A 24459-nucleotide genomic window follows, 5' to 3' on the forward strand; every position below is an offset into this window, starting at 1 on the left:
TATTGATATTAAACTTGTCTACTTGCATTAATCAAAACTTTTCTGAGAATAAAATCAGTCTTCATATTGACTACACTTTCACATGCACCTTGCACTCCTTACTAAAATATATGAAATTGTCTTGAAAAATTTGGGGTTTTTTAGTAAACATGCTACAGGAACATATTCTCTTCATGTTAAATTCCCTTTTCCTTCCCGCAAACTTCGTTTTCAAATTTCCACTGATTTCTTTCCACCTCAACAGGACCTACTTTTCCTTAAAAGTTTTTGGCCAAGCCTGAAAAGTACTCAGAAAAAACATACTGAATATTAGCTACTCTTGATATGGAAGTCATAAGAGCGAACACAATTCAAGCAAACTACGCTACAAATCAAAATAAATGCCCTATCTTCATTTTGCTACTTTTTATAAATGCTACCTGAACTAAGTAGGATGTAATATCAAATTCATACTTAAAAACATAAATATACTACTGGAAACACAGAGCAGCAAAGTGATAGCTAGCAACCAGAATAAGAGCTAACTAAAAGCCACATGCCAAATTTTTATGAAGCATGGGAGTTAAATTCTTATTGGTTTGCGATTCATTGAATAAGAGACTTCAAATTACGGTAAAACAATGAAAGATAATATGTAATCAGCAATTAAAAATATTAAGCCATTAGTATGCTAGTAAAAAAGCACAAGAATGTAATTTTAGCATGTGAAATAGCTGTATTAGTCACACTGAAAGGTAATCAAATTGTATTAGAGATAACTAATCTATATGCACAGTATGACTTAATTTCACATGTTAGCTTATTTAAGTATTACTCAGTTGTATTAACTAATGCTGCATTTGAAAAGGTGCGTTTCTCTTGCACCGTTTTTCAAAAATACTTTGTTATCAGATAAGCAAACAGTATCGCATACAAAGCTGATGTATCTCAACAATTAAACTATCTTGTGATAACACTTAACTCATTTCACTTTAATGTGGCCACATAGTGATGATGTTCTGGTTAATTCTTACATGCCTTTTTAAAACATAAGAAAAACCTGTTAAACCATAAAACTCTGATATTTAACTGGTAGAAGTTAAAAAATTAAGTAAATCATGGACATATATCAGAAATTATTAAATCTTGCACAACTGAGATGTTTTGCACTGTTATCAGATGGGTCACATGAAATAAAATGGAAGTGCCATCTAGACTTCAGTGACTAATAAAAAGCACATTGCATGGCATGAGCAGCAATGTAAGTTAGAGAAATCATCTGAGAAGACATTTTATAAACATGAACTTTTAAAAATCAAAGTTAAACAACCAAAGGCTCTTTAGCCTATTTGTCTATAAAATTAACTTAAATTTCAACCAAAACTGCCAAACATTTGTTCATATTGCAAAATAATACTAAAAACTTTCTTTTGGCAGTAAAAAATGGCATCTTGTCACATTGTAATTAATTGGTTTCCACTGCAATGCAGCATAGAAAGCTGATTTCAACTCAACTTTAGTGAAAACAATAGCTTGGTATTTGCAAGCTGAAGTTCTGATTATTTCACAGCCCAGTGCATTTAACAATTGGCTCACCAAGTTCCGGGACTATTAGATGAAATTATCAGCTAGATAAGATAATGCAGCATCAGTGTTTACCTCTTGCCATTAAAGCAAAAGCTCAGATCAGAGCTTTTCTAACTGAAACTACGATGAGAAGATTATGGTTTTGTCAAAATCTGTAGAATTAACCAAAATGTGGTTTATTAGAAAGGAAAGTGCTCTGCATGACACCAATAGATATCGGAAGACAGGCAACAATCAACATAAAAAAATTCCATATGCAAGTTTGCGTGACAATATCCACCAATTTCAATATTGTATTTTAAGAATAACAGATTTTTTTTCAAACAAAATATTAATTTCATTTTTCTGTCAAAATTCAAAATATATTTACATTTATTATTAAAACCAGAACATTTTAATGAAAATACTTAAAAGTAAAAATTTAAAATTATTATATTTCTAAGCTACATGAAAATATTCTTCATTCATAAAGAGAACATTTCCATTAATTAAAGTATATTAAAAACTGTCATATGTGAAGTCTAAAACAGCAGACTCTCTCCCCCTCCCCTTTGGCTTTACAACTATAGCCATCTCACGTATAACTTAATCGCATCAGAAAAAGCATGATTTCCAATCATATTAAATCTTGTCCATAGAGACAACATTCAAAACTGGGTAACCTCCTCCTGCTACTCTAAGAGAGAGGTATTAACCAGTACCACTACTACAAGAGAAAGAAAGGGGGCAGCGGGGAAGAGTACATCAGTTTCTTTATACACCCATGGTAGAAACAGACAGAGAATATTAAAACAAAACTAATATTTATTTTACCAGTCTGGTAGCCAAGATCTCTGCTACCTACAGAATTAAAAATGTTTAAGACGATACAAGTTTTTACAGAGTAGCTACAGAATCATCAGCTTTCTCTTTAGCTGACAAATTCCAGTGAGTTTAAGAACAGCCTCTTTCAGGAACAAACTAACAAGTTGAAAAAGTACAACCCACCATACAAATTAAATATCCAATATTTAAACTGCATGTAATTATAAATCACATGTAATTTTTTAAACACAATTTTATAAGCTTCTAATACAATATAGATTTGAATTACACTAGTTCCATCTATCTGTTAAATCCACTAGAAAGGACCTTATAAATTAAGACTTTATATTCAGGATTGATTTAAAGAACAGATTTACTACATAGGCAGGATCTGCACCTGGACTACTGTATTATTTTTTTATTATATTTTATATATTATATTTATATAGTATTATATACTATGTATTTGCATTTATATATTATATACTATATTATATACTAGTATATATTAATACTATGTATTACACAATTTTATAAGTTACATTCATTTTTTTTTTCCAAGTTCATTTTTCATTAACACCAAACAACAGGTCCTTTCAGCTTACATCAGGGGGGAAAAGTTTGGGAAAAAAATCATTTCCTGAAATATTTACAGCTAAAGGTACTTGAGCATCTGGAACTTGCTTTAATATCCTTGCTCATGAATGACAACAGTGTGGCTATTTTAATGGAATTAAAATTGAACGCTACAGATGCCTTTAAAGACCATTTACTACTGAAATTATTCTACAATAATAGCATACCAAATAGAATTTAGTAGATTACATCTCTTATACCTACTCTTGGCAATTAACATCTTAACATTTTGGAGTTCCAGTGCTGCAAACTGGACTTCATTGATAAATATAATGAGATTCTCTACACCTCATCTGGGGAAAATGTCATCATACTCACTAGTTCAGTAAATATGTAAGTCCTAAGAAAAGAATAAATGCAGATAGGTGAAACAAGTTTCAGTTTACATAATGGTGAACACAATTTGTTTTTGTGATCTCCTTGAAGTTTCTTGTTTCAAAATTTTACTTCTGCCCACGGACAAGGACAATTGCTAGAACAAAAATGCCTTTAAATCAGTGGTCTTCAATCTTTTCCACTTACAGACTAATAAAAAGTTCCCAAAGAGGTGAAGGCTCAGTGTAGACTGTTTAAATCTCTCAACAACAGACTTCCTTTTTCTTTGTTATATTCAGCAACTCTTATATGCCGTGGGTCTGCAAATCACAGATTAAAGAACACCATTCTGGTAACTCATATTGCTTTTCACTTAGCTCCATTAACTTTGCAAACAAACAAGATGCTGTCTACTTCAGAGAGAACGTAGTCTCAGAGGTCTCATATCAAACACTATTTTGTTTTCACACAATAGCCAAATATAAACCCTCAAAGAGTTAGGTTTAGGGGAAAAAATCTCTTTGATGTTACTTTTTGTGCAAGTGACTGCATGGTTTCACTGATGGTGCTGCAAAATGTAATATGCCTGCTTTGTAATTCTTTGCTATGTCAGAAAAGGTTAGGACAAGGAGTGGTTAGAGTAGCTCAGTGTGACAAGCACAAGGAAAAATAGTATAGATTAAGTTGGAAAAAGACAGTACATGCACAGGAAATCTTGATTAGATTGTACAAACATTAACTTCAATATAAAGTATCTCCGTCTTTCTTATCCTAAGAAAAACGTTCTTCCAAATAGATGATATGAACCAGATGCCAAGCTACTGCAGATCTCACACTACAACAGTTACCAACACCTTTATATCTCAGCGTTATTCTCCTTTCCTAAATCAAGTCTAGTGTATAATCTCATAGTTTTTGAAGGCTAACTTAAATTGTTATACTATTTTTGTAAATTGGAAACACTTTCTGAGCAGAAAGACATTTTAGTTCAAAATGCAAATACTTCAAGAAAATGTATTCTGATTTTTGTGCTCCTTTTATATAATGATTTTATCAACAGTTTCAAGATCAATATATAATACAATTTTTGTAGTTACTTATACAGTAACCTGTTCTTAAAATGCACTATGTCCTTTGAGTTAATTTTTTCAGGTGCATAGTATTTCATAGTATTTGCATCCGTATTTGTGGCATTAAGTTTCATTAGTTAGTTTAACAGCCTGGAAATTATCCAGGTTTCATTACTAGCAATATTCAATTCCTTTGCCTTTCAAGCGGAAAAAAAAAAGAAAACAGAAAAAAATTTACAGCCGTATAAGCTGTGTTTCAATTATATATAGTACAAGAAGTTACTAATCCATAACTAGACTAGGAAAAAAGCTCCTTAGTTATTAGTGCTTATTAGTATCTTGCCTTTGTATCTGAAATTTAACACTAAGAGCTTACAATAAAAGTTTGAAGAAAGAGAGAACACAATAACCTTCTGATTATTCAGGAACACACTTTAGTTATTAACAATTGCTCAAAACTTTCAGCAGCCAAGTTGCTTAATCCAAAAGAGAAAAATGTACTAAAAATGTAGTTTGATCTGTGTAGCAATTTATACTATCACATACCATTATACTATACAAGTTATGACTACCATATGACATACTGAAATGGTTGTCTTCGATACTGATTTCAGTACTGAATTCTGCTCAGAGCTGAGAAAGCCTGTACATACACTCTCTAGCCTGCACATGTAGGTTTAGTTACCTACAGTAACTAAACAGTCAGAAAAAAAGTCCATACAAACAGCCCCCGCAAAGTAAAGAACTTCACTGTTATTACTTTCAACTGTTCTCTATGTATCAAGTGTTCAACAGTTTGATAAAACAACAAGTGGTCAAAAACAACTCTAGCACAAACCATATCACATGGGATTAGAAAGACCAATGCACATGACAAAACCCACTTAGTTATGCTATTATGTTGACAGAAGCAAAAAAACAAAGGCTATTTTATTTCTGGTTTAACTCCCTCAAAATCACAACTATTTTCTTTATCCTGAAAAAAAAAAGAAAAAAAAAAGAAATTTAAAACTGAAAGTAACCAGTAACTGAAGTAACTGGGAGTAACTGAAAGTTGTGAGATCTAGGAAAGGTCAGTGCAAAACTTGAAGCAAAATTAAGTTCAGAATAAACTAAATCGGCCTCAAAGTTAACTTATTCAAATTTTTATTGCCAAATAAGGTTGCTGAGATTGCAAACATCAAGGGAAGTTCGGGAGTCTGTCTTCAAGACAAAACTCACATTTATCAGTCCTAAAGAATGATGCAAATTGTTTTCAGTAAAGTACAAACCAGTTGTCTATCTGTCATTTTAAGCTGTTGAATTTAGTAACCTTCTTGAATTCTAGAAGGGCCATGTTTTTTTTCTACTCAGACAAGCAAAGGAGTGCAGTCCCTCCTCACTTAATTACCCAGCATACACCTAAATACCAACTGCCATCCCTCAACACTCCAGAGTTAGCTGTAGTGGCTATCTACCACAGCATCCATTTCCCTACAATTCATCATCGTCAGCTTTCTTGCTGACACTCTTCAGAGCTGCCTAGTTGATGAATTGCTCTGTTATTCATCCTATGTTAATCTGAGGCTGATGCAAGAATACCTTTCTGAAGACACTTAACAGTATTAAAACTCGGCACTACCAAATGCCCTCAGTGTGCATTAAACCTCCCATTTGGAACCAACAAGCTTCCTCATGAATAGTTATGAATAAAATACAGTTACTAAATCAATAGGCACTAGGTTTATGTAGCCCATTACCTATAGACAGAGCTTCCGCACAATTCCTTGCTTCCCTGAAAGCTAGACCCAAATTATTAGAAATTGGAAGTACTTTGATCCATATAGAATTTAACATCAATTAACCCCATATTAAGTTGATATAGGGAAGTTTTTTCCCTCCTGCTCCTCAAAATATCAGTATATTTCTTAAATGCCACAGGTCTCTAAAAACAGTTCTTTGAAGTCCGTAAGCTTAATAAGCTTTTCTCAAGAAAGCCCGTTGTACTTTTTTTCAGTTTCTTCCGAGGTGGATCTGATCTTTAGATAATGTTTGCTCCAAATTTTTTCCCAAAGGATTATAGTAGTCTTGTCACAAAAAGAAATTTAACCAGAGAATGAACACAAAAACACTGCAAGAAATTTCAAAATATGAGACACAAATCTCTGTAAACATCTTATTACAACAGCTCAATATACTTCCCTTCTAAAAGCAATTTCAGTCACTAACTTTATACCTGAAAGAAAGATACTAAAGTATCATTCTTCCTCTCAAAATGTTTTAATACACATATAATCAGTCTTTCTGATAGAAACTTGGTTAGAATTAATTTCTGATCCCTACCATATCATCTGTGCCCAGATTTTGTTCAAGTCTATTTACTAGTTGAGCATAAAGTTGACAGAACTATGTGAAAAGTGGGAACAAAAGAATCTGTATAAGGAGTCTTGCTTCACGTTGATTCAGAGGCAGTATCAGATTTCCATAAAAGCCTCAGGTGTTTTAAAGTAGTAGTAATTCCCTCATAAACTGACTGTATATGAGCCTCTCCGACTATACTTATCTTTATAGATGATATAATACTCAAGCAATTAAAGAGCTACCAACAACTTGTCTCTAACACGTACCATTTTCTCACAGATCTTTGCAGCAAAAACATCATACTTTAAACAAGACAGCTGAGCTTATTACAGCATTTTAACCTTCAACTTCAACACGAACCAACTGTTAGAGAACACGCTTGCCAATAGATTATACATATAGTATTTAGGCAAAGTTAGTTTGGAAGGTTGAGGAGGGAGGGATGACGACAGTTTGACAACTTTTTTCAAAAACATCCATGTTCATTTCTGATGTAGGGGTGCAGCTCATGCTCCTTCAAATTGAGACAAACTGAAACTAACTAAAAGCAATACACACAAATGAGCAACACTGCTCAAAAGCAAACAGCACCTGGTCAGAGAATTTTTCCTCCTCCCCATTCCTGCAGAGAAACCGAAGATACTCCACAGCAAACAGAAGTGGATTTGGCTTGCTCTGCATCTAAAAACTGAAAATTATGCATTAATTTTTGACATAATTATTTGCACATTATTAGATTAAGCTGCATTAAGAAGAATACTAACAGATTTGCTACTGCTTCGAACTCTGATAAATAAATGGAAGCATTATGAAACATCAACTGAATGTTTTAGTGGAGTTGCCATTTAAATATATGAACCAGAACATTAAGTTTTTATTAATACTTGTGCTAAATGGATCTGTTGCTTACTTTTTAAGATTTCAGGCGTATTCCATCTCCTAGACACTAATGAAGAAAATATACTGCAGTTAGGATAGGACAATTTGACCAAGTAATGGTTACAGAGATTTCTTTAATCTGAATTAGACAAAATAATAAGGTTCATTATTTCAACAGCTGAAAGATTTAAAGAATTCAGCAAAGTCTGGCTTCCATCTAGTGTCAGCTAGTCTGAAAACAGTCACGTCCTTAAAATTTTGAATGAACCAGATGTACAAGTAGTTGACATCGATTAGGAGTTTCAGACTTTAAAGTAAATGTTTAAGCAAATGTACTTCTCTCCCCAAGGCTCTGCTCTACATCTTCAGTATCGAGCCACCTCAGCCATTGTGCCAACACAACTACTCCGAGATCACATATGACTAGTTTGATCACAGCTCTGATCTGTCTGAAAAGAAAGCCAGCACCACACAAAAACAAACTCAAAAAAACCCTGACCAGTCCAGAATATCAGCTGGCCTTTTAAGCCAGAAACTGATGCACCAGATAAGGTTATAAAATACTGCATTATCTTTCCCTGCCTCTGCTCTGACATCAGCAGCCATTCTGATGCACTACCCTTCAGAACTACTTCTACATAACTTCCCAGTGAAGTAACAAGATTTTAATTGTTTGTCATGCTGGGATTTTTTTTTCCTTTTCAAACCAAGCCTTAAAGAAGCGTAAACATTTATAAGATTATATACCATTAGAAGTTTTAACTGCCCCACTATTGACATGCTGAGATGTCAGTCAGTTACTACACAAATTGCTTCATGGTTTATCCCCTTTAAAAATGGGTATCCTGAGGACTTTCCCGCCCATGCACTTCCTGCAGCATTGCAATGACGTTACAAAGTATCGAACATTACTCTGGTACACCCTGTGCTGGAAACACAGAAAATCTTCTCTAACCCACGACAGTATGGAGTAAAGTACAAGTAGCCAGGCGCAGCTGCAAAACAGTCAAAAATATTTTAAAAACTGAATCAAAAAAATTGACTTCCAGGGTGCTATTCAATTAACTATACACCACCAAAAACGCTAAGAGAAAACCCATTAGTAGCTACCTATTGCCATTTCCCTTGAGGAGAATGATTTTTTTGCAGGAAATTGAGAAGAAAAATTTACTATTTTGACACCAAGTATTAAAAAAATCAATTCTCAAATTAAAAGTAATTGAAAATATCTTTTCAATTTTTACTCAGTATTTTGAACCATGAGAATAAAAGAAAAAAACTGTTAGCATTACCACACTCATTCCGAGCACTAACACCTGCTAAAATAACTGCAGAGTATCAAAAAAGCTGCAACTTCTAGTACCAGATGCAAACAACAGAGGTTTAGTAACACAACTGCCCAAATAGAAGCACTTCAACTTGCACCGTATCTTGTTGTTTTCAGACTCCCAACTGGCCTGCAACAGACACCTTTCTAATGGAAACAAGAGTAATGCCGTGGAGCGGCAGCTCTGCTAACGAAGCTGGATAGTATTTGCCTTTAAAGTTATCCTGGTTGCTTTGCTCATTCAAGCATAAATTGTCTCAAAAAGTTAACTCCACTTCTATTAAATGTTTCCAAGAAAAACAACCAAAAGAAACCCAAACCCAGAAATTACTTTAACTGCACTGTGCAAGGTCACACGGGATATTTTCTCAAGTCAAAAGTACAAATGTAATGTTGCTTAACTTTCAGCAACCCAACTCTTCGTCTCATCGGAGCAAAGGGATCTAATTCAGATTATAAACATTACACCTATCTGTTTCAGGATTCAAACTACAACTCCAATGTCCTTCACAGACCTAGATCCTCCCGGTACAAAGCCGCAGACGTATCTCACATGGTGCTTCTACTGACCTAACCAACTGCATTGAGCATAATAGGATTAAAAACACTGGCAGTTTTACTGTTCCTACTAGTTTTCTTAGCACTGGGTTATTAAATTTCAATAAAATGTCAAAATCAACTGAAGATTTTCATAGTATGCATTTTTATTAAAATCAATACAGAAAAATTCACACAGCCCAAATGAGAAGTTGTGAGTTATGTTTCAATAAAGACAAGGGTCAGTGAGTGAGGGCATTTCATTACCTCACAGCTTTCCTGGCAAGGCATTTCCCCCGTCTCCCCCCACTCCCACCCCCTGACATTCCATATAAGCAGTCAAATATAAACTATCGGTCTCCATGGCAGACTCCTGCTGTACTTCAATCAGCCTGAGCTGTCAGGATGGTCTGGTAATTAACGTTAACACAGGTCTATTCTGTCACCCACGGAATATATACCAGATCAGCATCTACTAATACATCTAATTAATAGGATATCTGCATCAGTATGCATTCTCCAAAAAGGAAGGCATTTTAAGGTTACAGACAGTAATTAAAGACAATTCAAATGTACTTGCTTTTCTACCGAACTCTACACAATTCAAATCATAGCAAGTATTCCAGTCCTGATTTGGCATTGTTTAGCGTACTCAGAAGAAGGAAGTTTTAATTTAACAAGGACTGAAAGAGATAACCCTGGTTAAAAAAAAAGTTACTGAACTACAAAAGTAACCATTCATTTCATTTCCAGTCTTCTCTTCACACACACAGCACTCACTGAACACCAGCAACTTTTTTCTGACTTGACCTTTTCTCTTTTGATGCATGTAAACTTCATTTTCATAATGAAGACATTCTGAGTGCTCTCTTCTTTTCCCCACTTTACTATAATATTAACCAACACACCTTCAGTTTTTTTCCTTTGTGCGTTATGAAAGCATCATGTACCACTCCCTAATCGAATCAGCACTTGGTCAGTTGTTTCTAACCATAGCAAGAGATTTGTATATGACACTAGTTACTTTGAAAACTATCGCATACAATTTCAGATGAGGAAAATGCAACTCAATTCAAACCTTAAGGAACAAGTAACACTAAACAAAAATGACAAATTCAAATGTGTCTCTCCCAATTTAAAGACAAGTAAGTCAGTAGCTCTTGTACAGAACTAAGTCTACTGTGGTTACCCTTACTTAAAAAACGCTCTGATGAGAGACATTTAAATAGTCCATTATTGGTAAGCAACAGTGAACAAACTGCTTTCAAAACACAAGCTTAAAATAACTGCTTTACTAACTTAAAACTTCTATCAGTCAAAACAACACCCATCTTTTTAAGTTACATGCCAGGTGACTGCAATCCTATAAATGTTGCAGATACAGCTTCAAAAATAACTTCTTTTAAAAAGAACTGAACTGTTGCTGGGGGGGGCACCAGTTTTGAATATTTTTTCCCCAAGCAAGAAAAAGTTGGTGTTTTTTTTGAAGTGCAATGGAGCTTTTCTTTGGACGTTATAAGAGGCTGCCAAGGAATTACAAAAAAAAACCAACACGCACCTCAAAACAACTCCTACGAAGTTTTTGAACAAATTCTAGAAGTTTACAACCTCGTTATTACGAGACAATCATAAACCAGAAAAATGCCTCAGACCATTATCTTAAAATTTAGAGATGATTAAAGGACCAGATTCAGAAGAGCACTATTGATAAACAGCAGACAAACAATACTCAATGATCTTGTGTGTGGTTTTGTACAATCTTAACATTACAATTCAAAGTTTAAAAATTAGTCTGAGACTCTCTGGGCAAACATCTATTATAAGGCCTTTATCCTAAAGAATAGTCATCTCTTAACTTTCCTTTAAGAGGCATGGTTTGTAATGAAATAATGGGGTTTTATTGCAAGATCTGATACAACCAAAAAACAGACATGCTAATGCGGCCAATGACCCTTCATCAAATCTGACAAGTCAGCAAAACCCTAGCTAAGCACAGGCTACATTTACATAATCACAAACAATACCGTCATGTACAAAAGTAAGCAGATAACTTCTCAGGGAGAACTTATTTACAACCCCAGAACACAGTTCTTCCGTCCTAACTCATGCAGACATTTTGGTTAAGACAATGAGACTGACACAAGAACTGCAGTTTTGGGCACTGGGCTCTGCAAGTTCACACGCACTTTTCTTCATGAGCACTGTATAAAAAGAGAGCAACATCCAAGAAAAAATTATCCTCCTTAATTCCTGCCTAGATGTTTTTACAGCTAGCTTTGTTATAACTGCTAGTCAGAAAGAGGCAGCCTGTTTGACACGAAATTAGATTTATCTCCAAAAGCTAGATGCATGGCTTAATTTACATTTAAAGGTAGACACACTTTTAAGTCACCTTCAACACAAGTTTGACAGGAAGGCAGAAGTTTTTAAGGTATAGTTTACAGAGAAAGAATGAATTCCTGATAAAGTCTGCATCAATACTGGTTTGAAAAAAGTTCAGACCACAGGTTTGATCTGTGTACATTTGGATCTGGTACAACATTCTGACCACTTACAAGTTCAAGACAAAAAAATGCAAATATAAAAATTAATACTCAGATCTCAGTTAATAGTTTAGGCACATTTGTTCACAATCTGCTGAAAGAATAAAACCAAAGTAGCTTGTTAATTTCAATAGGTCAGAGTGCAATTGCGGAGTTTGAAATGTCCAATTTATTTTTAAAAAAAGTGCAAGAAAAAAGGTACAATTTTATTCATTTTCCACAAAGCGGACCATTAAAATATACAAGTTGTCAGAAAAAACAATCTAGGTTAGAATCATAAAAGTTAGCATCTGAGAAGCTGAAGTGCAAAAAAAATCAGGTCACATTTGATGGTGCAAACAATTACAGGAAATACAGCCTATTCCACGTTCAGGAAGAGCCCTCTCTTCCCACAGGTTTGCACTAGTCTGATAAAAACAATCCAGTTTCCTAGTTATTATGATGTGCACTTTAAACATCCTTGCTAATCCACAAAAACCTTATTTACACTGAAGAAGTTGAAAGCACACATATGCAAAAATATCTGTAACCTAAACAAAACTGTGACTTTCATATTTTATTATAAAATAGTTCTTTTAAAAAAAAAAGTTTCCTCCATGTACCTCTCACGTTTAAGCCAATCTTCAAAACCAAATGCTGTAAGGCAGAGACCATCTACTAAGTTAAGCACTAAAATTTTCAAAGATCAAACACTAGGATAGAGTTCAGAAAGCAAAATGTGGTTTGGGTAATACACACAGCACAGAAATGGGCCAAAAAAAGTGGATGCACACTCAGAAACCTAACCAGATTAGATGTACTGTTCTTTGCCTAAACGGACAGGTCCATTTCGATCTCTTGTTGCATACAATTACAAGAAGTAATCACAACACAACCCATTTGAGTTTTGTTTTTAAATACTGGTATGTAAAAATAAATAAAAAGCCCTAGCATTCCAGTAGAGAAAGCAATCCCCTGTTTTATTTGTTTGAATTCTTAGGGTTGTGACTTTATTTCTTCAATTCGACCAGCACAAAATAAAAGACAAAGGCTGATTGTAGTAATATTCTCTTCAAGCATAAACAAAATCTTCAGGAAAACGGCTGTATAGTAACTAAAAAAACCCCAACCACCTACCTAAAGCACAAAACAATAAACTAGAAGAAACAAACCAAATTGCGGGGCGGGGGGGGGGGGGGGGGGGGCGGGGCAGGGAGGGTGCAAAGAGGGAACATGAACACTGTAACTCTATTTTTAGATTACATATGTATATAAAAATCTATATATACACACACCTGCCCCTAATATTTGATATTCTCACAGATGCCAAGACACAACTGATGAAACTATTAAGTATTATACTTCCAAGTAAGCGTTCTAAACCTTGCAGACCTTTCTAGCAAACCTATAGTTTGCTATTGCTAAACCCTTCTGGAGGATGCCAGTGTAGCATGTAGTTCAAGATATTTAACACTGTGCCCCTTTGGTAGCCAGGATAGGTGGTTTACAGAACAATTGTTCCAGCTTCTCAAACTGTTCACCGCTACTGACTATTCCACCTATGTAATACTGCATGTAAGCATACAATATGTGTAAGTCCATGCAAATACAGATACCTGCACAAATCCACAAGTATTCTGTCATTCTTTGGTATTCTAATAGATTTGTTAACTTCACTCCTCGAGTCAGGAATGGTGTTCAGAGGCCAGTCTCACGCCTCGGAAAAAAAATAACTGGCGCCCCTTAGCGTTCAAATTTTGAAGTCTTGAAGCAATTTACTAGATTTGCATGAAACATTTTTTTCAACATTCCAAAAAGTTTTCTGCCTCCACAATACTTCCACCCAACTGCCAACGTAAACAGGAAAAGCAGAAAAGCTTAAAGGGATAGCAGACTTCTTCCTGAGACTATTTAGAAACACAGATTGTATTTTATTTATTTTTCTTTTCAAGAAGAATGTAAAGAATAGCTGCAACACAATCCTTAAACTTTTTCAACACAGCCCTGTCTCCACAGCCCTCCTTTTGGAACTCCAATACGTCAAAAAACAGGTTTCCAGAGCTTTCAATATTTAAAAATATAACAAAAGATACAAGGATTTCAAACATTCCTTTTTCAGTGTCCTTTTCGTATGGGGAAATGTTTTTCCTTCTTTTGCTCTCTGACAAAAAAAAAACGTTTTGGGCTTCCTCTGGCCAAATATATTATTAAGCTGAAGAGATTCAGGAATTTTTAAACCTGACATCAAGCCTCTGAAAGGCTCATTTGTACTAAAAGGGAGTCTTCTCAGTCAAGCTTCTTCTCGATGTTTATTGTAAATCTAACTACTCTGAAAAGGTTGTTTGCTGTGGTGACCAAGAACATAAGTTTTAAATAGTTTTACTTCTCACATCCGTACTTGCTCCAATAATAAATCCAAACTTCAAGCAAGAATCTTGAAAATAAAAATAGAATCTCCCATTGTATTGCTTCCCACAGCCCGTTTTTCAGTATTACTCACTGGATTTTTTTTTTTTACTCCTCTATCATTTATTTCAGAAGGTAGCATTTTCTCAATATGCTCTTTTTTGTTGTACTACAGTCACTATCTCATTTTCACAGTCTTGGGAGAGGGCGGGGAGTTGTTTTACCAAATATAACCAGCTCTTTCATCTTCCGAGGTCAACAACTTCCCAAACTTCTTTTAGCGAGGAGCAATTCGTCCACAAGCACGAATCCTAACTCGAAATCTCGAAATTCAGTATTTCATGCTATGATTCCCAACAACTTGAAACTGTATAAATAATTCATGGTTTTATCATATTCTACAAAGCTACCACATACGATTAGAAAAACAGGTTTCTCTAACTCTCCAGAAAGCCTAGGTTTAAGGTGGTAAGAAAGGAAATGCTTTTAGCAAGAAAAGCAAACCCGTGAACCCAAGCATAAAGCAAATTTAATATACTAAAAACAAGCGTGTCGCCTTATTTTTAACACAGTGGGTCTGCTACTGTAGTGGGAAGACGTATGGGATGCATGAAGTTCCCAGAATATGCTCTTTTTTTCCTTTCTTTCTAAAATGCGATTATTTATTTGTAAAAAAGCTATCTTAAAGGGAGCTATTTAGGAAAAAAAAAAAGGGGAGGGGGGTGTCAACCCACAGGAGCGGCCCCTCGCCCCTCCGAGGGAGGAGCGGGGTGCGGGGCTGGGGGCGGCAGTGGACGTTTGTCAGGAGTAGACGAGGCAATTTCGTAATTTTTTTTTCGCCCTCACTAAAGTCACCCGTAGGAGTCTTTCAAGTTAGTTTCTTTAGAAGGTAAGGATAGCTGAAAGAAGAATTCGTTCGCTTCCCTTGCAATATAGGAAAATTATAATTAGTTTGCGGCCAGTTTGGGGTGGGGTAGAGCTGGAGCTGAAGAAAGAGCTCAGCCCCCTCCGCCTTAGTCATTCAAGTTCAAGCAGCTTCCAGAACTGCCAAATCTCGAAACCAAACACCCTCCCAACCCTGCCCCCCCCCGCTCGGGGCCTCCGGCCGGGCCGAGGAGCGCTCCCCGAAGGGCGCCGCACAGGACCCCTCTCCCCGCCGCCACGGGAGGGGAGCGCCGCGCTGTGCCGCGCCGCCAGCCGGCCTTTCCCCTCCTCCCTGCCTTCCCCCAGAGCACATTCCTCAGCTCCTCTCCTCGCTCCCTCCCCTCCATGCAGTGGTTCCCCTTCCCCGGTTTTCGGAGACGGTGCGGGGAAGGGAAAAAGAGAAAATAAGTGGGGAAAAAAAAAAAAAAACCCAGGGGAGAGCGGGGACCTGTGCGGCCAGGGCTGCCTCTTCCCCCTCCCACTCGCTCACCGAGTCCCCCGGCACCACACGGCGGCAGCCAGGGCGGGGAGAGCCCGCACTTCCCCTTTGTTTTCGGCTCTCCGGCCGGGGGCCGAGAGCGTGCGGAGAAGAGCGGGGCGAGCGAAACAGGCCCCGGTCTTCCCCCGCCGCCCGGCCGGGGCTGTGGCGGGGGGCCGAGCGGGATCCCGGGAGCGGCGCGGAGGCCCGGGGAAGGGGGGGAGGCAGGGCAGGGCGGGGGAGGGGGCGGCCAGGCGAGCGCTTTTACCTTCGTCCAGCAGCCTCTCGAGGTGGTTGAAGATCCCGCAGAAGTTGGGGAGGCTGCTCATCAGCTTCTTGTCGTTCATCAGCTGCATCAGGTAATCGGGGCTCGGCTTCGGCTTCTCCTTGGTTTCCATTTCCCCAACCATATTCCAAGCCCGCGCAGAGACGGCGAGCGCCCGCAGCAGCTCCGCCGAGCAACGCGACCGCGGCACGGGGCGCCCGGCTGGATCCGGGCGGGCAGGGAGGCGGTGGGGGAGGGGAGGGGGCGGGGAGGGGAGCTTCCCCGAGGAAGGAGGAGAAGGAGGAGGAATCAAATCCGGAGACAAACGCAGACCCGCCGCCGAGTCCGAGGGACCGAAAAAAAGAGGAAACTCGGTAGAAACCGCCGTGCGGGCTGCGCCCTCCTCCCCGGGCACAAGGACCCGCCGCCGCCTCTCGGTGCCGCCGCCGCCGCCGCTTCCCTGCTCCGTGCGCCCTCGGCCGGCGCAGTCCTCGGTGTGTCCCCCCTCCTCCTCCTCCTCCTCCTCCTCCTCCCGCGCGCACACACGCTGAGCCCGGCTTCTCCTCTCGGCGCTGCCCCCTGTCTCCGCGGCGGGGGAGGGAGGGGATGAGCGGGGCGGGCGGGCGCTGCTGGCGCGGCTGCTGCTTCCGAGGAGCCGCCGCCGGTGTCTCTCCGCTGTTGCCGCCGCCGCTGTTGTTGCCGCCGCGCTGCGCCTGGCGTGTCCTCCTCTCCGCCTCCCGCCCGCCCGCCCGCCCGCCGCCGCCGCTGCCTCTGGCTGGTGAGTCTCAGCCCCGCCGCCGCCTCCTCACTTCTCCTCAGTTCGCTCCGGAGTTCGCTTCAGTTCAGGCTGCGCTGGCAGCAGCAGCAGCAGCGGCGGCAGGAGGAGGGGAGGGGGCAGGGCCGCGGGGGTGGGGACATGCCGGGGGCGGGCCCAGGGGCGGGGCGGCCGTTGCTCGGCGGCCGGCAGCGGCGGCCGCGGCAGCGCCGCTTGGCGGAGCCAGCTGTCGCTCCCTTTCCGCCCCGGGGGCCCGGGGCGGCGGCGGCGGCAGGGGGAGGGGGCGCCGCTGGGCCGAAGGGGGTTTTCGCCCCCCCCGAACACGCCCCCTCCGGGCGTCTGCGCGTGGACAGGCGGCGCAGGCGCGCGGGCGCGCAGCGTCGCGTGCGGGTCCCACGCGCCTCCCCCCGCCCCGCGGAAATACGCGCGCGCACAGAACTCTTCTAAACAAAGTCGTGTTACTTCACCCATGCCGCGCGGGGGGGGGGGAGGGCGGGGCGGGGCTGGGTCACGTGCGCCCTCGGGGGCGGGGAGAGCCCCACCGAGGCGCGCGTGCGCCCGCCGTTCGCAACGCCGCCGCCCCTGCGTGAGGCCACGGTCTCGCGCGCCAGAGGGGAGCGAAGTGAGGGAGGGGGCGACGGTTTGTTGCGCCGCGCATGCGCCCCCGGACGGTGGGCGGTGCGAGTGGCTGAGCGGCGCGACGAGTAATTTCTAACCGGTAGAGCGGCCGTGGGGGCAGGAGGCAGCGTGGCGTGGGGCTGAGGCACCGGGGGAGCTCCCCGGCAGCGAGCCGTAACCCGCCTCGCGGGAGGGCGAGGAGAAGCGGGGGTGGTGGGAGCTGCTCTCCTCTCCACCCTCTCCCCGTCTGTCGGTCAGGCGGCGCGAGCCGGCCTGCTGCGGGAGCGGTTTAACGGCCGCTTTCAGCCCTGGAGGGGCGCGGAGCGGGCGGGGGGCTTTCTGGTCCTGCTGCCGCCGGAGGAGAAACGCAGGCGGTGGCGGCCCAGCCTTACGCACGCCCCTTCCCCCTACGCCCGACCCCGGAGCGACGAGCGCGGCCCCCGCTTGCGGCTGGCGCTGCGCAGCGCCGTGCCCCAGCCGGGCGGCCCGCCCGCCTCGTCGCCCCGCGGCAGCCTGGGCCATCCTCCGGATCCCGGTCGCGGCGCTGCCTTCCTGCCCAAGCCTCGCTGGCAGGCAGTTAGACGCCCTTTTTTGCTTACAGGGCAGCGCCGTGTTTTGGCATCAGCCATGGCTTGTTTGACGGGTTTGAATTGGAGACGTGATGGGAGCAGCAGTGTCCGCCAGCCAGAACCAAAATTAACGTGCTCCATCCACTGTAGCCGCAGAGGCAAAGCAGCGCGACGCGGTTGCTTGTACGTATTCCTCCTTCCCCACGCAGTTACTTGGTGTTCTTCTTTTATTTTTATGACTTAGGATGTCGTCAGAAAGCTTTGCTGCAGTTTTCGGTAGCTTGGTAGAGCTTATGTTATAAAGCTAGATAAAAATCGCTTCATGCTTCATTTGGTTCGGTGTAAGCAGTAGTTTTTAATAGGGCTAGGTATAAAGTGTAGCTATCACTTGAAGTTCTGTGAAAATTAAAATGTGTTTTAATACATATCGCACATTATTTGAAGAAACTTTAAATATTACGTTAATAGCAATGAGCAATGCTTCCAAAGCGAAAAAGAAGCACAGACACGTTGTCATCTTGACAGGTGTACGATTTTTGTTGGGCATTGTCAAGCAATGTTACTGTATTTTTCCTGAAAGATGTGCATTGACAAAAATGTAGAGAAAGTGTAGTTCTCATAATAGTAAAAATGCCTTGGATTATTGCACTCCTTCTAGTGTGTATTGGGTTTTTTTGCCTTCAAACATGTAGAACTCATTATTTGAACGTGAGAATTTTTACTTCATTTCAGGGTTTGTTTACATTAAGTAAAAATTAATGGCTTATGTAGATAAGTCAGACTTACTGCTTCTATCATTTTAAAAATGTGTATTTGGCAAGAAAATACTATCTTTGTTTTCAAAGCAATGTTACAAACCATTGTTTTAATATAGATTTTTAGTCCATCAGTAGCATGCCCAAAGCACAATGCAGTATGGCTATGGATGATGGAAAAAATACAGTTTCTATTTAGTAAGAAGATTGTGTTTGCTTTTTTCCAACCTTGTTTTAAAACTGTGACAAGCTAGAACACAACCTTATACGCTTAACAAGATTGCCATCCTTTTATTTGTTGTAGACCAGTCTGAAAGATGATGCATATTTGTAGCCCTTTATTTGCTAATTCTTAACCAGTGAGTGAAGGCTCTTTTTAACCCTGAAAAAACTTGGTATCAAATCCTTCAATTCGATTAAGGGCATCCATCAGACGGCAGGCTTTCATCTTAAAATTAGATGAACTTAGATAATGTTAGAATAGTTGTTCTGGAATGCTGATTCTCACAGTAAAAATAGCATATGGAGACTTTTTCAGCAGATTCAGTGCAGCTGTTCCCATACCACTTCATTATTGCCTCCTGCATGTAAAGTGCTTCCCATGCTTGAATATAAGCAGACAAAACAAGAACACAATATAAGGTAAGAAATACCAGCACAAGTTGTTGTGCAGTAACTATCAGTTGTCTTTCCTACTAATAGGAACAATATAGCTTATCATAAGCTATTTTGCACTTATTTAGTGGAGAATAAGATGGTGCACATTACCAGTTACTGAGGAATCACTCATGCAGTGCAATGCGAAATTCAAGCTCTAGTTTGCTCTGTGTTAATCTGAATTATTTTCTCAGCCTGAACAGTACAGAAATTAAGGCAAAGCTATGTGCTGAAGTTGCTTATGTGATTAGGCATAAATGACTTAAGAAAAAAATCTCATCCCTGATTTTTTCCATAAATACTTAAAGACTCTGAATTTAAATTATTGGAAAAATGCCCTTGGAAAAGTTGAATGCTTTAACAAAACGTAGATAACTCACCATTAGTTTTAAATAAGCAAGTCAGCATGATGTCTGTCTTCATCAAGTATACAGTAAAACCAAAAATGTTCCCTAATAGCCGTTCTTGGCATACCTTATATTCTTCTCTCTGCCTTTACCTTCCCACACTTTCATGACCCAGGAAAGGGTGTTTTAAGAGTGCCTGGGAGATGAAAGTTGAATTGTCTCTGGTTAAAGAGCTGTGAGAAGGTATAGCTCCCGTCAAGACTGCTCTGTCTACAACCTGATCTACAGAGGCACTAGAAATACTCTTGCACTGTATTGAACTTTGTAGCTTTCCCATGGGGGAAGAAGGGGGGGGGCGGGGGGGAGATGACATGACACAGGGCTGAGTAAACAGGTGCTGCAGATAAAGGGGAGGGGTTGTGTGGTATTGATGGGAGGGGTTGTGTGGTATTGATGGGAGGGGTGAAGGGGTATGTGGTGTTTTGGTTGGTTTCCGAGTCCTGTGGTCATGCAAGGTTCTTTAGGTAACTACTGAATGCCTTAACTTCTGTCTGGACACAAGCAGAAGTCTGTATCTTTAACTCTTGTGTTTTCATATAGATAGCCCTTCTTGTATCATGTAACCTGTAGTGTTCTCCAACAGCTTCTCTTTTAGGGTGACGTTTTATTGCATTAATCTAATCTCGAAGTAAGAAAAATTCTGATAATGCCAGCAGCAGCCTGTGTATATTACAGTAAAGGCCTGCAATGATCATAAAAAGCAAATTCAATTACTGCTATAATGTTCATAGCTTATAGTATCTTGGGAAATAGTAGAGCTGAAGGCTGATGACTACTGGGAAACATACTCTTTTAGTTAAAGTGTTGTCTGTTACTTCCAGCGATTCTGTTGACTAAATCATAGGCATATACAGTTGGATGTCATCAGCCTTCTGCAACGCTGCCTATAACAGGAAGATACCAATGTGGTATACTACTCTTCTTTAGGAAAAGAAGCAATTCTTCACTTACCCATTACAGTCACTTGAGGAAAAAAATACTATGTTTGTGATTCAGTATTGAATTGTTCATGGTGTACAAGATTGTAGCTGCTGTAACTGTAATGCAGCAGTCAGACGTGGCCACTACCAGATGGCGATTAACACATGAACAGAATAAGGTCTAGAGCCAGACTAAAAATGTCAAGAACGAATTATATTGAAATTCTGTGGTGTCTGACAACAAAAACATTTCCTTTGACATTAAACCAAACTGACAGGTAACTTTTCAAACAGAAGCCATAGTAGTGCATTATTCAAAGTAATAAGTAGAAGGCCTAGTGTTCATAGTCTAAAAAGGGAAGGGTACAAAAAAAAAGCACCCATGTTCTAATGACCACCTCAGGTTCTTTAACTATTTATGCCAATGCTTACCTGTCCACTCTGTATGCCAGGTTTATCCTATCTGTAGAATTGGATGCTTTATTCCAGCTTGAATGTTCCCTGACAGAGCAGAGAGTTGAAAATATGTCTTGACTTGTGTTTAAATCCCAGGATGGGCTTCATCCATTAAATATAGATAACACATAGATCGTAACACATTTCTGAGTGCTGTGTGTAATCTTAGCAGAGATAGTACCTAAATTTGTCCACTACTGATGCTAAGTGGTTGCTGAAGGAGTGGAAGATACAAATTTGAATCCTTACAGACTAAGGTGTGCTTAAAACATGTATCTTCTGTACTTAAGGTACTTCAAGCTGTACAACAACTGTGAAGAAGGTGTAGTAACCCACAGTATCACTCCTGTTAGAACTGGTCATTCCTCGGGTTGGAATAAAGGAGCCAGAAGAGCTATCTTTGTGATTTAGCCACTTACATAAGAGTAGGAAGAGCTGCCTTCTCACTGTTCCTGTGGTTGTGTATTAATTATGCAGTCATTAAGTTGGGGAGAAAGGAAAATGCTAAGTCAAACAAAAAAGTATTTTCCACCTTTGACTTAAATCTTGTACCTGGCAGTTTTCTCGGTAAGGGACGTATTCCATATACCTTAAGTTACTGTGATAGGATACTGTTACACAGATAGGATGGAGGGGCCTAAATTCTGCTTTCATAAAATACTAAACATTTTGTTTAACTCTCAGTAGTTAGAATCATAGAACAGTTTGGGTTGTAAGGGACCTTTAAAGGTCATCTAGTCCAACCCCTCTGCAATGAGCAGGGACATCTTCAACTAGATCAGGTTGCTCAAAGCCCTGTCCAACCTGACCTTGAATGTTTACAGGGATGGGGCATCTACCACCTCTCTGGGCAACCTGTTCCAGTGTTTCATCACCCTCATGTTAGTGAAGGCATGGGTCTCTCTGTGTTGGGCTTCACCTTACCTGAGTACCAAATAGCCATGGTTATGCATGGAAAAAATGTAAATCAATATATAGTAGAATGTATTACATCAATGTTCAAGACTGCTGTAAATTAATCACCTATTAGATTATATTTTTAAGTAGATAATTTCCATGGGTATGGATTGTACATGCTGTTTCTTTATGTACTATGTAGACACTTTTCCAGAAAAGATAGCGTTCTAGCAACAAGACAACGTGTGTCTGTCTAGAGAGGGGGACAGTTCTGCTAGGCTCCTGAGAGATCTCTGTGCATTAAAAACAAAGTTTAGATTGGTTTCGTTTCACACTCTTCAGCAGGAGATCAAAATGAATCTCATGTATGCCAGTTTTATTATAACGTTGCTGAGAAAGGCAGAAAACTGTGAGAAGAAGAGAAAGAAAAGCAATCTGAGAATGCATAGAAGAGAAAAAATTACCAGCAATTAGGGAGGGGAAAACTAAATCAAGGTACTACACTGTAAACATAAAATTTACCTACTTTATCATCTCGTTCATAACAGCACTTAAATTTAAAAGCTGGGGGTGGGGGGAAGCTAATTATTCACAGAACATATTTGAATTGTGCATTTTGAAGGTATGTTTTACATCTAAGCTCATAAACTTCCCTACATCTTGTAATCTATAAACACTTGCAATGGTTTTGTGCATTTTACTGTTGGATCATTGATATTCTTCCTAGCTCACTGAAAGAAGCCAAATAATCTCTTGAAATACACCATGCATGTTTCCAGTGTTTCTAGTCCTATGCACAGTTCTATAGGTTCAGTTAGCGTGCTAACTACACTTCCCATCTGTACAGTCACAAAATTACTACCTTAGCTATACAGCTCTGGGCTTGCATAGGGGAGAATTTCAAATGGCTTCTGGCCTGTCCCTTGTGGAGAACTCATGTATGGAAACACTGTGTGAGCCTACCTGTGCTACCTGTTGCAGAAGTGGGAGTAGCAGTGAGTGTCTATTACTGTAAGTGCTGCCTAACTCTGTGGAGGCACTGAATTGGCCGTTGCTAAACATAATATATCTGTCATTGGAGTCCAGCTAACACATGTTCTAGTGACTACAGTATTAGGGTATCTGGAAATCAAGAATTACGAGATCTTAGCCATTATTTCAGACATACCTGTTTTGTTTTTTGCTTTCTATCCAATTTGCACCAGATAGCTAACCTTAAAAGTATTCAGGATAACATTCGGCATTTTAATTGGTGCAGTCATCTCAACTACAGTAGTGCCCTCAGCAGCTTTTTTTATTTGCTACCTGTAACTAAAAATACAATGTTGAAAGACACATTTCTGTGTAAGATATGTAATCAAAAGTATTTTTACTTTTTACCATAGTGAGAAGTGTTTTCACCTTCACTATAGGATTTAAAAAAAAAAAAAAGGCCAAGTTCATGTCAGGGAAATATGCAGATTTATTTTGACAACCACAGTGGCAAAGACCTCACAGCTACAGAAACTGGTAAGTTCTGTTTTTCAGGTGCACCATCTTTCAGTAAAATACCATAGTATATTGGTTACTGTTGAATATAAATGAAATGCTTTTAGCCTTAACTTTGTAAATAGATTTAAATTAACCATTCTTCTGAATTACTGCTAAAACCAAGTAGAGCTTAAAATGTAACTGATGCATTAATTTAACTTTTTCTTTTAACATCTCTGAAATATGAATATATATGTATATTGACTTACACTAAGGGTTTGCTCGTGGTGTGTTGCTTATGCTTCTTGATGTTCAATACACAAAGAGCAGCAGTTCTTACATAAGGAACTTAGTTAACTGGACAGACAACATCTCAACGAATAATAAAAACACTTTGCATTTTTTAAAACCTTCTGGTAATGAGCAAGAAACTTCTGGATTGGCTGGACCATCTTAATAAAATGTAATTAATCAGTCCAAAAGATCCAGAATCTTATTTTTAACTAGAAATCTTTTTTTTCCCCTCACTCAAAATACTTTATATATTCCATGTCTTCATTAAATACAAATCCTTTTTTTATGTATTGAATGGTGAAGAGAAGTATCTGGAATTATGAAGCTGTGAGGAAAGAAGGGGACCAAGTAATACAAATCTTAAAAGCTTCTGGAGATGAGTCAGAATTGCTCAACAGTGTTCATCCAAAGCAAAGGACAGAGAGCAGTGCTACAGTGGTTGTTGATTTCCTACACAAAGGCCATTGTGCTTCCATGCTATAGTATGCTCAAAAATTTCTGTTCCATGGGTGTTTGCCTTTTCTCTAAAAGGAAATAGCAGTGTTCAATCTCTTAATATTTTTATGGTCCTT

The 24459-nt window shown here is 39.8% G+C and overlaps 1 protein-coding gene across 7 annotated transcripts in view; it reads right to left on the reverse strand.

The window, feature by feature from the left end:
- Positions 1-16271, reverse strand: part of QKI (QKI, KH domain containing RNA binding) — a 166907-nt gene extending 150636 nt beyond the window's left edge. For 4 of the 7 annotated variants that reach the window (XM_059835216.1, XM_059835211.1, XM_059835208.1 and 1 more), the window contains exon 1: positions 16073-16255. In XM_059835216.1, the coding sequence (XP_059691199.1) occupies positions 16073-16214 (142 nt within the window). In that variant the 5' untranslated portion in view covers positions 16215-16255. Of the gene's footprint in view, positions 1-16072 lie in introns of all 7 variants that reach the window. The other 3 variants (XM_059835232.1, XM_059835236.1, XM_059835240.1) reach the window with 1 other exon arrangement.
- Positions 16272-24459: the final 8188 nt, after the last annotated feature.

The sequence above is a fragment of the Gavia stellata genome, chromosome 2 (genome assembly GCF_030936135.1).
Source record: "Gavia stellata isolate bGavSte3 chromosome 2, bGavSte3.hap2, whole genome shotgun sequence".
In the NCBI taxonomy this organism is placed as follows: Eukaryota; Metazoa; Chordata; class Aves; order Gaviiformes; family Gaviidae; genus Gavia; species Gavia stellata.